The 16694-nt window shown below is 41.7% G+C and overlaps 1 protein-coding gene across 1 annotated transcript in view; it reads left to right on the top strand.

The window, feature by feature from the left end:
* The window catches only part of LOC140735200 (MOB kinase activator 1A), a 50332-nt gene that overhangs the window by 3656 nt on the left and 29982 nt on the right, over nucleotides 1-16694 (top strand). Inside the window, exons 2-3 of the mRNA XM_073059985.1 lie at nucleotides 12898-13064; nucleotides 15137-15230. Of these exons, the coding sequence (XP_072916086.1) occupies nucleotides 12898-13064; nucleotides 15137-15230 (261 nt within the window). The remainder of the gene's footprint in view (nucleotides 1-12897; nucleotides 13065-15136; nucleotides 15231-16694) is intronic.

Genomic DNA, 16694 nt, shown 5'->3' with positions numbered 1-16694 from the left:
CGGCACATCATACATTATTTGTGTGTTCAGGAGTTACTGGATAGCAGGAACAGGACCCTGCTGTAGTTACGGTAGTTTCTTTTTCTGAGTTCTGATGGCCCCCTTCCACTGCTGCCTGTCTGAACTTGTACTCATTCCAAGCCGCTTCATTGACTCAGTTCATTCTTGCTAAAGGGGTTTTATTTGGTGAATGATGTGGTTTCAGCCTAATCCTATTCTTTCTAGGCTGTTCATGGTAAGGGTTTCCAGACTGGGGTCCACAGACCCCTCGGTTAATGGTAGGACTGCATGGCATTTTAAACAAGGCTGGGAGCCCCTGCTCTATGGATTTCTCCTGTGCATTGGTGGCCCTACTTGTGCTCTTTGCCTGCTCTCACCCTGTCTCCAAGCTGTAAGAAAATTGCTTCCAACCTCCAGCATTTCTTTTTTTCCTATTGTCTATACCTGATTATTAATCAAATTAACTGTGAGTCTCGAGACAGTCTCTTTGACTGGTTTGCCCTTTTAGTTTTCCAGTAAAGATTCTGGTTTGTTCATCTCAGGCACATCAATATGCCATAAATGCTGATTCTCTACTGGTAGTTGTGCATACTCAGTGGCCACTTTATTAGGTACAATAGAGGAACCCAGTGTGGTCTTCAGTTACAGTACCAATCTGCTTTGAGGTTTGACTTGCTGTGTATTCAAGGACACGCTATTGCACACCACTGTTGTAATGCATGGTTATTTGACTTACTGTTGCCTTCCTGTCAGTTTGAACCTGTCTGGCCATTCTCCTGACCCCTCTCATGTGTTTTTGCCCACAGAACTGCTGCTCACAGGATGTTTTTTTTCTCGCACCATTCTCTGTAATCTTTAGAAACTTGTGTGTGAAAGTTCAAGGACGTCAGTTTCTAAGATGTTCAAAACCACCCTGTCTGTCATCAACCTTCATTCCATTGTCAAAATCACTTAGATCACACTTCTTCCCTATTCTGATGTTTGGTCTGAACAACAACTGAACCTCTTGACTATGTCTGCTTGCTTTTATGCACTGAGTTGCTGCCACATGAATGGCTAATTAGATATTTGCATTAACAAGCAGTTGTACCTAATAAAGTGAACACTGAGTGTCTTATTCTTTGCTCAACTTGTCTGAGTACATTTTCTGGACTATAGCTCTTGTCCATTTTCTTCCTCTTCAGAACAAATCGATTTGTCTTTGCTTTCCATCCCCACTGCGCTCTGCTGTTTTGCTTCCTCTAGCATGGTGCTTGGTGAGCTGTTTTACCCTTTGCCCTTCCTTTTCCATTCTTTAAAGGTGATTATTTCCCTTGATCTCTGCTTCCATTGAAGTCTTCTGTTCCTGGGCATCATTGTATACTAGGAAAGGGGCTGTGCAACACAACCCTTGCCACTTGCCTTTCTACTGTCCAAGGTGCCTAACTTTTCTCCCCGGGGGGTGGAGGGGGGGACAGTCATTTGTTTGCACTACTTTCACTTTGTATCCAATATTTGCTGATCACAATGCTTTCTTCTCCACGTTTGAGATTGTGGAACTGCTCCATTGACTTGTACAGTAAGTGTGACTGAAGGTTCTGTTATCCGTGACTTTTAATTCTACATGTATCCATTAAAACCTATCGTCAGCAGTTTTTTACTTGCACCTTCTTGTAGATTAGGGTTTCCAACCTGGGGTCCATGGGTCCCTCGGTTAATGTAGGGGTCCATGGCGTTTTTAAAAGTTGGGAACCCCCTGCTGTAAATCTATCCTCACATTCCTTGCCTCAGTACTATCCACTTCCACATTGAACATTGTCCCTCTTGTTGTTGATTTATTTAGAGCAGGGTTCCCAACATATTTTATGCCATAGACCAATACCATTAATCGAGGGGGTCCATGGATCACAAGTTGAGAACCCCTGATTTGGAGATGCAGCATAGTAACAAGCCCACCTTGCCCTGTTCCGCCTACGTAACCGATTAACCACTAACCTGCACAAAATGCTGGTGTAACACAGCAGGCCAGGCAGCATCTATAGGGAGAAGTGCTGTCGACATTTTGGGCCGAGACCCTTCGTCAGGACTGCACCAGCATTTTGTGTGTGTTGTTTGAATTTCCAGCATCTGTAGATTTCCTCGTGTAACCACTAAGCTGAATGTCTTTGGCCCATGGGAGGAAATGGGAGCACCCTGAGGAAACCCTTGCGATCACGAGCAGTATGTATAAATTCCTCACTGACAGTGTGGAATTAATCTTGAGTCACTGGCATTGCAGCAGCATTCTAAACATGCTACACAAAATTAAAGTGTGTGACATCCCTCTTCTGTTTCTTCAGTCTTTGTACGAGGGGTGATTGATAAGTTCGTGGCCTGGGGTAGAAGGAGTCAATTTTAGAAAACCTAGCACATTTATTTTTCAACACAGTCCACTCCTACATTTACACACTTAGTCCAGCGGTCATGGAGCACACGGATCTTGGACCTCCAGAAAGTGTCCACAGCAGGGGTGATTGATAAGTTTGTGGCCTAAGGTAGAAAGAGATGTGTTGTACAGCTCTCGTTACATGCACATGCAGTTCAACTCTTTGAGTGATTAAGCAGAAAGTTTGAACTTAATAACTCATCTTCTAACTTAGGCCACGAACTTATCAATCACCCCTGCTGTGGACACTAAGTCCAAGATCCGTATGCTCCACGACCACTGGACTAAGTGTGTAACTGTAGAAGTGGACTATGTTGAAAAATAAATGTGCTAGGTTTTCTGAGTTTGACTCTTTCTACTGTAGGCCACAAACTTATCAATCACCTCTCGTATCTGCTTGAATCCAGTTAAATCTCTAACTCTCCCCAATTCTGTTGAAAGTGTATCAACTGATCTATGAATTCCTGGCTTTTAATTCCAAGTTCTCAGCATCTCTAGCACTGAATTCTCTACTTTTATCTCTTTTTACTTGCACCAATTACCTTGCTCTAATTGCCATTAGAAAATTCATTACTTAGTTGCCTTTTGCATTATTTTTAATCTTGCACATTTAGCAAAGGAAGGGCTATAATAGGAAAATGATGATGGCATCGCGGTTGCAAGCTTCTTTCTCTGCAAACAAACTTGCTGTGTATCCTCCTGTAGTCCTTGGTTGTTTCTTCATTACAGTTGATTTGCAAGAGTTGTTCTGCAGTTCCTGCTTCTTCCAGGCCTTTAAGCAACATAGTTTAATGTAATTTGAGGGGCCAACTGAAGACAGTTGTAAAGTTTACGTCATCCACGTTATAAAACATAGAACAATTGGTCACATGGGTGTGATTGGGTGGTGCAGGACGGAAGGGCTTGTTACCATGCTATATCTCTAAATAAATAAATAGAGGTTGTGCTGACCTTTTAATCTAAGATCAATCTAACCCTTCCCTCCTACATAAACAGAAAAATCTAAGATTATTTATTTAGAGATTCAACATGTTAACAGGCTCTTACATCCTGCACTGCCCAGTTATGTCCATGTGACTACCGTAGATTCCGGACTACAGAGCGCACCTGATTTTTAGCCGCTGGCACTAATTTTAGAAATAAAATCATTTTTTTAAATGTAAAGGCCGCACCGGATTTTAGGCCGCAGGTGTCCCACGTTGTAATATGAGATATTTACACAGAAAGATATTACACGTGAGGATTTTTTTAACTTTTAATTAAATCCATATGGTAACAAAAACAAATACATATTGCAAATGCTTTTTTTCGAACCGTGCCCGTACGCGGCTACTTTTAAATATACGTTGCGTATACTTCTTTACTGAACAACATTCCAATATCTCCTAACGACTGGTAAAAAATATATATACTGCAGCCTACCAGGAAAAGTTATTGATACCTTTAACTTAAAAGCAGATTTCGCTCGGATCCAAAGCCGCTCGCGGAATCCGCTCCCCCCTCCTTTCCGTTTCATCGCAAACGGCATTTAAAAGCAGAGTTCGCTCGGATCCAAAGCCGCTCGCGGAATCCGCTCCCCCCTCCTTTCCGTTTCATCGCAAACGGCATTTAAAAGCAGATTTCGCTCAGATCCAAAGCCGCTCCGCCGCTCGACCCCCTCCGTCCCGTTTCATCGCAAACGGCATTTTCCCACAAGACGCCGCGAAACCGGGTGTGTCGTCATAGCATCCCGCGATGTAGTACAGAAAACAAATATAGTTAAAACTAAGAGGGTAGGTAGCACAATGCTTCGAGTGTTTTCCATGTTGATGAGGGTGAGTACAAATGACTGATTTACAATAATTTAATTGTGAAAGTGCGCTTGATTTATCGTACAATTTCATTGGACCTCTGTGAACTACTCATCAATTTTATTGGTCTACTGTTACGAGGCAAAATGTTTACGAGGCGGCATGAAAAAAACTTTGCATTAGCCGCTCCGGATTATTGGCCGCAAAGTTCAAAGCTGTTCAAAATGTGGGAAAAAAGTAGCGGCTTAAAATCCGGAATCTACGGTAATTATTTTGTGTTCTGTGAAATGGATGATCAAGCTGTCAACAGATGGGGTCTCAAGTTGCATTAGAATACATAACTCTCCGTTTTATTTATCATTCATGTGCTTCAGAGTTTCCGCCTCTGCCACCACCCCTGGCAGCATGTTCCACACACCCATCACTTTTTTTTTAAAGAAAAGGTGCATCTGACATGAAGAAAGTTGCTCTCTGACACCTTATTCCCCCCCCCCCCCACCCCATAATTTCCTCCAATCACCTTTAAAATTGTGCTTTAGTGGATTTGCAGAGTGGTATGTTGCTGCCTATATCAGCAAGTCGTATAAGGGTTGTCGAACTGCATCTATTGAAAGTTTTTTTTCACTCCTTCTGCTTTTTGGAAATGCTATTATTTTTAATCAAGTTTTAAAATAGCTTTCGTAGCGCAATCTACGCACAGTTGTAGCAGTACTGCTTATTACAGGATGCCACCATCATTAAGTATGGTTTGTAGCCTTGTATCATCATGAATTTTCTGGCACATTTCTTAAACAAATCTTCATTCTTTTTCTAACAAGTTTGCATAGTGTTAAGGTTTGTCCTGCTGAAGGCCAAGACTCGGAGCTCACCAAGCCACGTGAACTGAACCAGTGAGGGTAAAAAAAGACACTATTATCAAAGCCCTTTTCTGAAGTGGTGTTCAACTTAATAAATCCCAGTGCAATTTCTGGCTCACGGCAGAAGTACTGGATGTCTTCAGTTTCTGATACTTTGGGTAGCAATTAAAGCTAGGGTGGTGTGGCAGGTAGTGCTGCTGACTATGTACTGTCTGTGATTGTGTGTTATCCCACCACTACCGGGGCTGTGGTTTCTATCCTTGTCCCACAGACACAGGTTAAATGACTACTGTAAATTGCCCCTAGTGTGAGCAAGTGACAAAACAGAGTTGATGGTCATGGGAGAGGGGATTAATTGTAAGGCAACAGGGAGCTGGGAATGGAACTAATGCGATTGCATTGCTAGAAGCTGATATGGATCCAGTGGGCAGAACGGCCTCCCACAGTGACATAAGTCAATATTGTACATGCACTGTGAAGAATTATGAAAGACGTATTGTTCAAGAACCTCAAACTCAAAGTAAATTTATTATCAAAGTGCATATATATCACTATATGCTACCTTGATATTCATTTTTTTGCAGGCATTAACAGTAGAACAAAAATACAATAGAATTAATGAAAAACTATACACATCTGACAAACAACCAATATGCAGAATGAAACAATGTGCAAGTACTCAAAAAAAAAACTGGGAACAAGTGTTGTATGGTCCTTGAAAGTGAGTCCATGGGTTGTGGTGAGTGAAGTTATCACCCATCAGGTTCAGGAGCCTGATGGGTGAAGTGTAATAACTGTACTTGAACCTGGTGGTGTGGGACCTAAAGTTCCTGTACCTCAGGCGTTCCTAGCCTTTTTATGCAATGGACCAATGCCATTAAGAATGTGGTCTGTGGACTCCAAGTTGGGGCTCCTGCTGTACTTTATTCCCGATGACAGCGGCGAGAAGACCCTGGATGGTGGTTTCTTGATGATGGGGGCTGTTTTCTTGTGGCAGAACTCCTTGTGGTTAAGCTCAATGGTGGTTTCTTTTTTATACTAATTTATTAACTTTAATAATTTTTCATTATACTTTTGAGTGATCTAAAATAACGAGTTGTAAAGCCAAATCTTTTCAGGGTAAAAACAAACTTTTAATTGAAAGCTCAAAGGCTTAGGAGATCACATATGCTGATAGAGGTGCCCTTAAGACCCAGGACTGTTTTGCTTTGATTGTAAGCGTGCTGTAGCTGGTGTCTGTCACAGTGCATCCATAAGCACTGATCACAGATTGTACACCTGCCTTCTTGAAGGGTTGGGGGTGGTGAGGATCTTAGAGATTAGCCTGCTGAATCTTATTTGCACCTCCTCCAGGAAGCATTTAAAATGGAGGTAGATAAGTACTTAATAATCAGGAGATGGAATGGTATAGAGAAATTTCCAGAAGGTGTTGATGCCAGCATAGATTAGACAAGATCTAATGTTCCTCTGTTCTTATTATGTGTTCGAGGGACCACATAAGACTGGGAATCATAGAGCACTACAGCATAAAACCAGACCTTTGGCCCACGTAATCAGTGCTGAACTATTATTCTGCCTCGTTGTATCAACGTGTACCTAGATCAAAGCCTCCATACCCCTCCCATCCATGTACTTATCCAAACTTCTCTTAAACGTTGCATCAAACCGGTATCCACCACCACTTCTGGCAGCTCGTTCCACACTCTAGTTGAAGCTCCTCATGTTTCCCTTAAACATTTCGCCTTAACCCATAATCTCTAGTGCTAGTCTCACCCAGCCTCAGTAAAAAAAAAGCCTTAAAGTCAATAGAGATTTTTAATTTAAAAAATCTGAGCAGGCCAATTTGCCTTTTGAGCCTCCTCTGCCATTCATAGCAGATCTTAAACCTCAGTACTATTTTCCTGCATTTCCCTGGTTTGCTTGGTCCCCTCGGTATAAACACATCTTCCAATCTCAAATTCCAATGAACACCAACAGCATCCGTAGCCCATGAGGTAGAGAATTCTAAGATTCATACCTACCAAGTGAAGAAATTTCTTTTCATCTCAGTCCTAAATGACTTCCTTCTTATGAAATTGTTTCCCCTAGTCCTGGACTCTTCTGCAAAGGAAACATCTCTGCCCCCAGTCTGTCAAGCATTATAAGAATTTTGTTTTGATAAGGTCTCTTCTCATTCTACTGAATTTTAAAGGACCTCATCCCAGTATACTTGATCACATCTCATCCAACAAACCCTGGAACCTACATTCCGCAAGTTTACCTGGGCGCTGTCCCACCGAGGCCCTGTACACTTTCAATGTCTTTCTTACTCCTGTATTCAAATCTTCTCTTGATGGCAACATATCTTTCACCTTGCCAGTCACTTGCCCTACCTCCATCTTGGCCTTAAGTTACGTGCAAGGGCATATATAGTCTCTTTGAATGTTGTCCCAATTACTTGGTGTTCAAAACTTTTCTATTCTGTTGTGTGCACTAAGGTCAATGACTTGTGTTTTTCCACCGTGTATTCCACCTGACATATCCTTATGCAATCACCCAGCTTTTCCCCATTAACAAACTTGAAAAGCCTGTGTAATTTGTACACTTCAGCTAGATTATGGATGGTGAATAGCTTGAGCCCAAGCACTGATCATTGAAATATTCCACCCTTCCTACCTGAGCAAGTTGCATTCATTCCCGTTCTTTGCTTTCTGTCTGATAAGCATTTTCAGTTAATGGCTCTGTTATCCCCCATTTCATGCGCTTTAAACTTCTTGACTAGCTTCCTCTCTGGGACTTCATCAAAAATTTCTGAAAATCTAAATACAACACATCCACTGGTTTTCCCCTTATCTATTCCACCAGTCATATCCTCATAGGTCCATTTGATTAGTCAAATGCAAATTTCATTTTGACTTTGCTCATTGCAACTAATCTTACTGAGATGTTATAGATTATAGAAAACCGGACAGTACAGCACAGTTAGTTTTGATACAAAGATGAATGGAGGGGCAGATAAGCTGAAGAAGGAGAATGAGTAAGAGAAGTGGCACTGTTGGGAAGTGTATGGTCATGCACTTTGATAGAAGGAATAAAAGCAGACTGTTTTCTAACCAGAGAGAGAATTCATCAATCTGAGGTGAAAAAAGACTTGAGAGCACTCATGCAGGGTTCCCTAAAGGTTACTTTGCAGAAAGTTGGTGGTGAAGGTGGAGGCGAATAGCTTCTTGATTAGTCAGGACTTGAAAGGTTACTGGGAGAAAAGGAGGGAGAATGGGGTTGAGAGGGTGGTGGGTCAGTCATGATGAAATGGCATAGCAGACTTGCTGGGCCAAATGGCCTAATTCTGCTCCTATGTCTAATGGTCTTGTACAAGCCTTTGACTCATGATGTTTTGCTGATCTTCTAATTGCTCTTAGAGTAGGTTTAATCTTTCCCTTCTACATTGCCCTCCATTTTTCTTTCATCCATGTGCCTATCCAAGAATCTCTTAAATCTACCTGATGCATCTGCCTCTACCACCACCCCAGCAGCAAGTTCCACAAAAATAAAGAAAGAAAAACCTACCAATGACATCCCACCCTCACATACGTTCCGCTAATCACCTTAAAATTATCTCTCTCCCCCCCCCCCCCGTATTAGCAATTTCTGCTCTGGGATAAAATGTTATAGTATAATACAGACAAACTCATTGATGGCAAACACGGAGTCCACCTGAGCTAATCCTGTGTGGCCCATATTCTTTTATCCATCTAATGATCTAAATCTCTTTGATATGTTATTACTGTGCATGCTTCAACCACTTCCTCTGGCAGTTTGTTCCATATCACACAGTCCTCTGTGTGAAGGAGTTGCAACTCTGGTCCATTTTAAATCTTCTCTCCCCCTCCCCCCCCCCCCCCCCCCCCCCACCACTTTAAACCTATTGAACTTTTGGTTCCCTTTCCCTCAATAAAAGGCAGTGTGACTCTGAATGCACATAGTCAGAGAACAATACATCATGGAAACAGGCCTTTCCTGTTCTGTACTTGTTTCCCTGTCCCTGGGGAGAAAATCCGTTTGCATTCACTCTATCTCTGCCCCCTCACAATTTTATAAACCCCTATAAGGTCACCCTTGGTCTCCTACTGCACTCCAAGGAATAAAGTCCTAGCCTGCCCATCTCCCGATAACCCATTGCCTTGAGTCCTGCCAACATTTTTGTAAATATTCATGGCAGCGTTTTTCATCTTTCCTCTAACCGGGTGATCAAAACTGTAATAGGTGTTATGTTATTACACCCTTTGTTGTGGATTCCAACTTTTTGCCTACTTTGACTAGTTTAGAGCCTAGAACAATACAGCACAGGAACAGACCTTTCAGCCCACAATGTTGTGCCAAATTAGCTAAAAAGTAAATCCAAAAATGAATCCCCATATCCCTCCATCTTCCTCATTCCTATTCCTATCTAAATGTCTCTTTTAAGCCTCTAATGTATTTGCTTCTACCACCATAGCAGGCAGTACATTCCAGGTAGCCACCAGTCAGTGTAAAAGAAACACACTTGCCTCTCATGTTCCCTTTGAGCCTCTCACCTTCAATGCATGCCCTTTGGTATTAGACATTTCTACCCTGGGGGAAAAAAGATACTCCCTTCCTACTCTCTCATTGCCTCTCATAATCTTGTAAATCTCTTATCAGGTCTCCCTTCAGCCTTAAATGCCCCCTAAACCTTTTATTGCCTCTGTGTGTGCCTGTATCTCTTTTTCTTAAATAGTGGGGTTATAATTATCACCTTCCATTTCTAAGGAACATATTATGAAATCTACAGAACTTTGGAAGATAATAACCAGAACATTGACTAAGTCAAAAGCCATTCCTTTCAAAACTTTGGGATGTAAACTATAGGGACCTTTGGCTAGAGTTAGAATTTCTAGGGATTACAGTTTGGGTCATTTCTTAATTCCACCAGTTTCTCATACTTGCCAGACCCTTAATCGAAGACCTCTGAGGACTGACATAAAATTTTACTTCCTTGAAGTGGTCTTCATTTGATCTCGCTAATCTCTTGCTTTTTGTGTAAAGTTTTCAGTCTGCTTTTATACTTTTTGCCACTATTTTGTCTTTTATCAATTTTTTTGTTCTTTTCTCGATTCTAAAATATTCCCATTCATCAACCGTGTTGTGTTTTTTTTTAGCAATTTTTGCAATTTAAAACACTGGTTTTAAAGTGTGGCATGTGGCCAAGTGGTTAAGGCATTGGACTAGCAATCTGAAGGTTGTGAGTTCGAGCCCTAGCTGAGGCAGAGTGTTGTGTCCTTCAGCAAGGCACTTAACCACACATTGCTCCAGTCCACCCGGCTGAAAATGGGTACCAGCAAAATGCTAATACAGTGGCGTCCTATCGGGGGGTGGGGGGAAGTCTCGTACTCTCAGTCGCTTCACGCCATGGAAACCGGCATAAGCACCATCCTGGTGAGCCTATAAGGCTCGGGACAGACTTTAACTGGTTTTAATACTTTGAATTTCTTTATTTAGTCATTGATGAATTGTTTCTCCCATTTGTGTTTTTTTTTGTCTTCGTATATATACATAAACAATTTTTGCATTGTTTCTTAACTGCCTGTCCACCATCACACTTTCCAATGTAGCTTGCCACTCAACTAGGGCCAAGGCTCTTCTCTTCCTTCATATTTGCCTTTGTTTATATTTGAACAGAATTTTATAGGAGCTCCTTTGAGAGTGTCCTGACAAGTTGCATCTCCATCTGGTATGGGCGCAGCAGGGCATCGGACCAGAAGTCCCTACAAAGGACTGTGAGGATCATAGTGGTCTCCTTACCTTCCATCGGGGATATTTATCAGGAGTGCTACTTATGCAGGACCCTTAGTATTATCAAGGTGCCTCCCTTCCATTCAGCATCTTCAGGAGAATCTGCATAAAAGCAAGAATGATCAGGATGGAAAACACTTTATTCCCTCAAGTCATCTAAACCTTACAATATTAAATTTATGCTCTTTATTTTGTTTACTTATGTGAAACTCACCTTTATCCTTGCTTTCCTCGGTTATTGTGTTTTATGTGTACTATTGTGCTTTTCACCCTGGTTCCGAGAAATGTCATTTGACGGTATGTATACATGTATATAATTCAATGACAATAAACTTGATTGTAGTGGAACCAGATGTTTTCAAATTCTACCACCTCTTTTCACTGCGTGAGAGCAAACGTACAATGCTAGCACGTGAGTGCCATTACAAAGAAGTCAATGCAGTGCTTTTGCTTTGTTGGAAATTTGTGCAGATTTGCATGGCCTCCAAAACATTAGCAAACTTCAATAGATGCAGTGGAGAATATCCTGACTGGTTGCATCATGGACTGGTCTGGAAATACCAATGCCCTTGAACAGAAAAGCTGACAAAGTAGTTGATAGCCCATTCCATCACTGATAAAGCCCCCTCCTCCAATAACGCACATCTACAAGGAGCACTGCCACAAAAAAGCAGCCGCCATCATCAAAGTCCCCCACTATACAGGCCATACTGTCTTCTCACTACTACCATCAGATAGAAGGTACATGACCTTGGGTCCCACACCAACAGGTTCAGGAACAGTTATTACCCTTCAAACATCAGGCTGCTGAACCATCATGGATAACCTCACCTCAACCTCTGGACTGATACCATAACCTGTGGACTCCACAACTTACTATTATTATTTTGTTTGTATTAGCACAATTTGTCACTTTTGCACATTGGTTGTTTGTCTGTGTGTAGTTTATTATTGATTCTATTGTATTTCTTTGGTCTACCATGAATGCCTGCAAGAAAATGAATCTTGGGATAGTACAATGGTGATGCGCGTACTTTGATAATAAATTTACTTTAAACTTTGAAGGCTGCTTTCAATGAACCCTTTTTCAAAGTGCGAAATGAGATCTTTTTCCCTAGGGGTCAGAGATTGAGGTGGAGGTTATTGTGAGTTTATGGGACTGGGGGTATATTCAACACGGTGGAGTTCAAAGAGGATGATGAAGTTCAGTTAAATTGAAGGAATAGGCTTCAAGCAGATATGTCTGGTTTTTTTTGCTCTCTATTTTGAATGTGCTGTGTATGTTTTGCACCATGACCCGAGAGGAACACTGTTTCGTTCAGCTGTGTTTGTGTATGGTTGAATTTGAACTTGAATTTGATCTGAATTTGAGGATGCTGGATTGGTGCTTGGTCAGGGGCAGTCTCCTATCAAATAAAGTAAACTGCGGAAGTATCAGAGCTATGAATATGCCTAGTGATTGTAGCTACTAGGAGCAATGTGGCCTAATGTTCCAGTATTGTAATGCACAGGTGACTGATTCTGAGAAGGCCTTGTTGATGGCTATCTTGTGAATGGAAATACTGCATCAAATTTCTGGAGTGGCTGGCTTCCTCCTGAAAGTGGTTGCAATTACACCACCCTCTAGAACAGGGGTTCCCAAACTTTGTTTTAAATGCTGTGGACCACACCGTTAACCCAGGGATCCCAGGTTGGGAACTTCTTCTCTAACGTAAGATTCTGCCGATGCTGGGAATCCAGACTAACACACACAGAATGCCAGAGGAACTCAGCAGGTCAGGCAACATCTATGGAGAGGAATAAAGAGCCAAATTTTCGCGGAGAGATCCTTCATCGGGACTGAAACGTCAACTCTTTATTTCTCTCCATAGATGCTGTCCAACCTGGTGAGTTCCGGCAGTATTTTCTGTGTATTGCCCTCTAGCAACAAGTATTTTAACACATTTTTCACTGTTTCCAAGTCCTTCACTCTTTCCTTCTTTCCTTCTGCTTCCCATTGGGCAACTTTCCTATCCATCTCCTGCATCAGGAATAACTTGTTCCAATTTCATTTCAGTGGGAATCGAAGTAATAGAACTTTCAAACCGAAAAAGAACATTCCAGAAGGTTCTCACCAGTATGAGTTGCTAAAGCACGCTGAAGCAACCCTGGGCAGTGGTAATCTTCGGCAGGCTGTTATGTTACCAGAAGGCGAGGATCTTAATGAATGGATTGCTGTCAATAGTAAGTTTGGCAAGTTTGTATTTTTTTTCTGTCTCCAACTCATCTACAGTAACATTACCTAGCTTGTGTGCCTAATTCTTTTGTACAGTAGTATATGTAACTGTACCATTGCAGATTATCTTCTCAGCTGCCAAGGCCCTAAGCTTTGGAATACTCTGCTGCCTGTATAATATTTAATGATATTGTCATGTTAGAGGCAATTGCAAGGCTACAGGAGAGTGGGACTGATGGGATTGTTCTGCTGGAAGCTGGTATGGATCCAGTGGGCAGAATGGCCTCCAGTGCCATAAGTTAAGATTGCAAATACAGTCTGAAGAAATGTGAACAAAGTATTGTTCATTTCTTTCTACATTATGAACTTTAATTTTTTTTGGCTTGTTCTTGAGTGTGCCCCAAATTACGAGTTGAAAACCCAGCTCTTTCCGGGATATTTTTTTTTATATAAGTGTACGGTTATTTGAAACATCGTGGGCTTAACCAGTTCACCTTTGCTGAGAGAATGGTTTAAAGACCCAGGACTGGTATGCTTTGATTGTAAGCCTGATATAGCTCTGGAATACTGTGCTGCCTGCACAGTATAATATTTCCGAAATGTGGACTGAGTGCCCAATGATTGATCAAGTATTCCTGATCAATTCTGGGGCAAATTCTGGATACAGTGTTTTAAAGACACTTGTACTTGTTTTCCTGGAAGAGCCCTTCTGCCCATCTTGTCCATGCAGACCATCTGTACTAAACACATTTACCACCATTTACTTGATTCATGGCCTTCTCTCCTAGCTTTCTGGGTGGCTTTGATTTTTTTCCCTCTGAGTGTTTGTACAACTTGTATTGAAATGTCTTGTTGAAACAAAGTGGAATATGGTTCTATCTTAAACTGGGCTTCCAAATTGTATTCCTTTTGGGCTTGTATCACTGAAAGCACCAAAAGTGTTACAGAAATGAGTGTTTTTCTTTTCCCCCCTCCGTTTTTGAGGGATTGGTGGGGGTGTAGAGGAGATTTGCCGGGATGCTGCCTGGTTTAGAGAGTATGGATTATGATCAGAGATTAAGGCTTTGCTCTTTGGAGAGAAGGAGGATGAGAGGAGACATGATAGAGGTGTACAAGATATTAAGAGGAATAGACAGAGTTGACAGCCAGTGCCTCTTCCCCAGGGCACCACTGCTCGGTACAAGAGGACATGGCTTTAAGGTAAGGGAGGGAAGTTCAAGGGGGATATTAGAGGAGGGTTTTTCGCTCAGAGAGTGGTTGGTGCATGGAATGCACTGCCTGAGTCAGTGGTGGAGGCAGATACACTAGTGAAGTTTAAGAGACTACTAGACAGGTATATGGAGGAATTTAGGGTGGAGGTTGTATGGGAGGCAGGGTTTGGGGGTCGGCGTGACATTGTGGGCCGAAGGGCCTGTGGTGTGCTGTACTGTTCTATGTTGTTCTATGTTTCTTTGTTCCCTTCCCCTTTGCTCCTCTGCCCGATGGTACAATAGTGTAGTAGTTAGCACTTTTCAACACCAGCAATTGGAAGGTTTGCGTTTGATTCCTGCTACCGTCTGTAAGGAGTTCGTACATTCTCCCTGTGATTGCGTTTCTTTCCTCCAGATTCTCTGGTTTTCTCCCACATCGCACAGAGATACGGGTCAGAGTTGGTAGGTTGTGGGCATTCTATGTTGGTGCTGGATGAATGGCAACACTTGTGGCTTCCCCCAGCACATCAATGATCCAAACAGTTGATTTCACTGTATGCTTCAATGTACAAGTGACAAATAAAGTTAATTTTATCTTAATCTTAATTTATAAAGCTAATCTTTCACTTTCATTCCCCCACAAAATAAAATACTGAATTATTTTGAAAGTATAAAATTGACATGTCTTGGAATTAGATGGTTAGTTTGCCAAACATGAGATTTAATTTTGGTGTTTAGATCCTTGTTACTTTAGGTAAAGTTTTATAACAATATGGGGAGCAGTTCCTGTGGTTGTTTTAAGCTGGAGGCTGCTGTTAACAGTACATTTCAAGTATTAGTTTAGTGACCTGAGGGTTAGTTATAGAAATGACATTGTTATTTCTTTTCAGCTGTGGACTTCTTCAACCAAATCAACATGTTATATGGAACAATAACAGAGTTTTGTACGGAGCAAAGCTGCGCTGTTATGTCAGCAGGACCAAGGTAGGCTGAAATGCTGTATATTTTACTATAAAAATTTTTATGAAGTTGCTGAATGACAAGACAAATGACCTAATGGGGAAATATTAAAAGATGTAAGTAAATTTATTAGTAAGGCGCATAGTATACATTACCATATGTTACCTTGAGAATCATTTTCTTGCAAGCTTTTACAGAAAAAAAGAGATAAATGTTCAAAATACGTTTATTATTAAAGTATGTATACTATACACATCCTTGAGATTCATCTCCTTACAATAGAACCCATTTTAAACAAACACACAATGAGCAGGGGTAAAAAAGCAAATCATGCAAACAATAAAAGTAAGCAAATAACATTCAGAACTGAAGTTTACGAAAGTGAGTCCACAACCACTAAGTCAGTTATCACTGCAGCCGATTCAGGAGCCCATTAATTGCAGGCCACAGCCTCAGTTCAGCGCAGAGACAAGTAAACCTTGTGGAGTAGTGAGCTGAAAATCAGCCCATCTCTCGCCTCCGGCCCCGACACCCTGACCTTCTCAATCTGGCCCAGCGTTTAAATCGGCCAAAGCTCGGGTCCTTTCTTGCTCTTGGTCCCAGGCCCTGCTGCTTTGATATGCCCTTGGGCCTAGGGCCTGTTGCCTCAATTTAGCCAGTATCTGAACTTTTCAATTCAGCCTGGTGCTTAAATCAGTCAAACCTCAAATTTTTTTCCTCTGACTCAGGCATGGGTTCTACTGCATCGAATTGCCTCCGAGTGCACTCCAACAATGGTCAAGCATTGGCTTATTCCCCTGCTGTCTCAATTCAGACTGTACACGCTATGCTACAACTGTCCTGCACCTTTGAGATTTCAGCTCACACCGCAGAAATGCCAGGTCATACAGGCAGTTCAAAAGTTTAACTCTGGAAGGGTAGTTACAGGCAATTGATTGCAGTGATCGAAGTACTATAGAGTCTGTGGAAAAACCACACAAAAGACTAGCAAGCCAATGTGCAAAAGAAACCAAATTGAGCAAGTTAAAAGAAAAATAATTAAAACTGAGAACATGAGTTGTCAGAGTCAAGTGATTCTGTAGGTTGTAGAATCAGTTCAGAGTTGTGGTCAGTGAAGTTGTCCACACTGAGGAGCCTGAGGGTTGAAGGGTAATGTGTATTCCTGAATCTGGTGTGTGGGACTTCAGGCTTTTGTAGCTCCTAACAAACAGTAGCAAGAAGAAAGCATGTACTGGATGATGGGAATCTTTGATCAATGCTACTTTCTTGTGGCAGCATTCCGTGTAAATATACTCAGTGCTGGGGAGTTTTGCATTGATGGACTGGGTTGTATCTATCACTTTCAGTAGTCTTTTCCAGTCCTGGGCGTTGGTGCTTCCATGCCAGGCTGTGATGCAACCAGTTAAGATGCTGTGCAACTATCGAGTTGGCATGCCAAATTGAGTTTGCAGTAAATGTTTTCCTGGAGTCAATGTAGTATAATTTCAC

Source organism: Hemitrygon akajei, chromosome 1 (assembly GCF_048418815.1).
Source record: "Hemitrygon akajei chromosome 1, sHemAka1.3, whole genome shotgun sequence".
Lineage (NCBI taxonomy): Eukaryota > Metazoa > Chordata > Chondrichthyes > Myliobatiformes > Dasyatidae > Hemitrygon > Hemitrygon akajei.
This window is presented reverse-complemented; position numbering and strand designations above follow the sequence as displayed.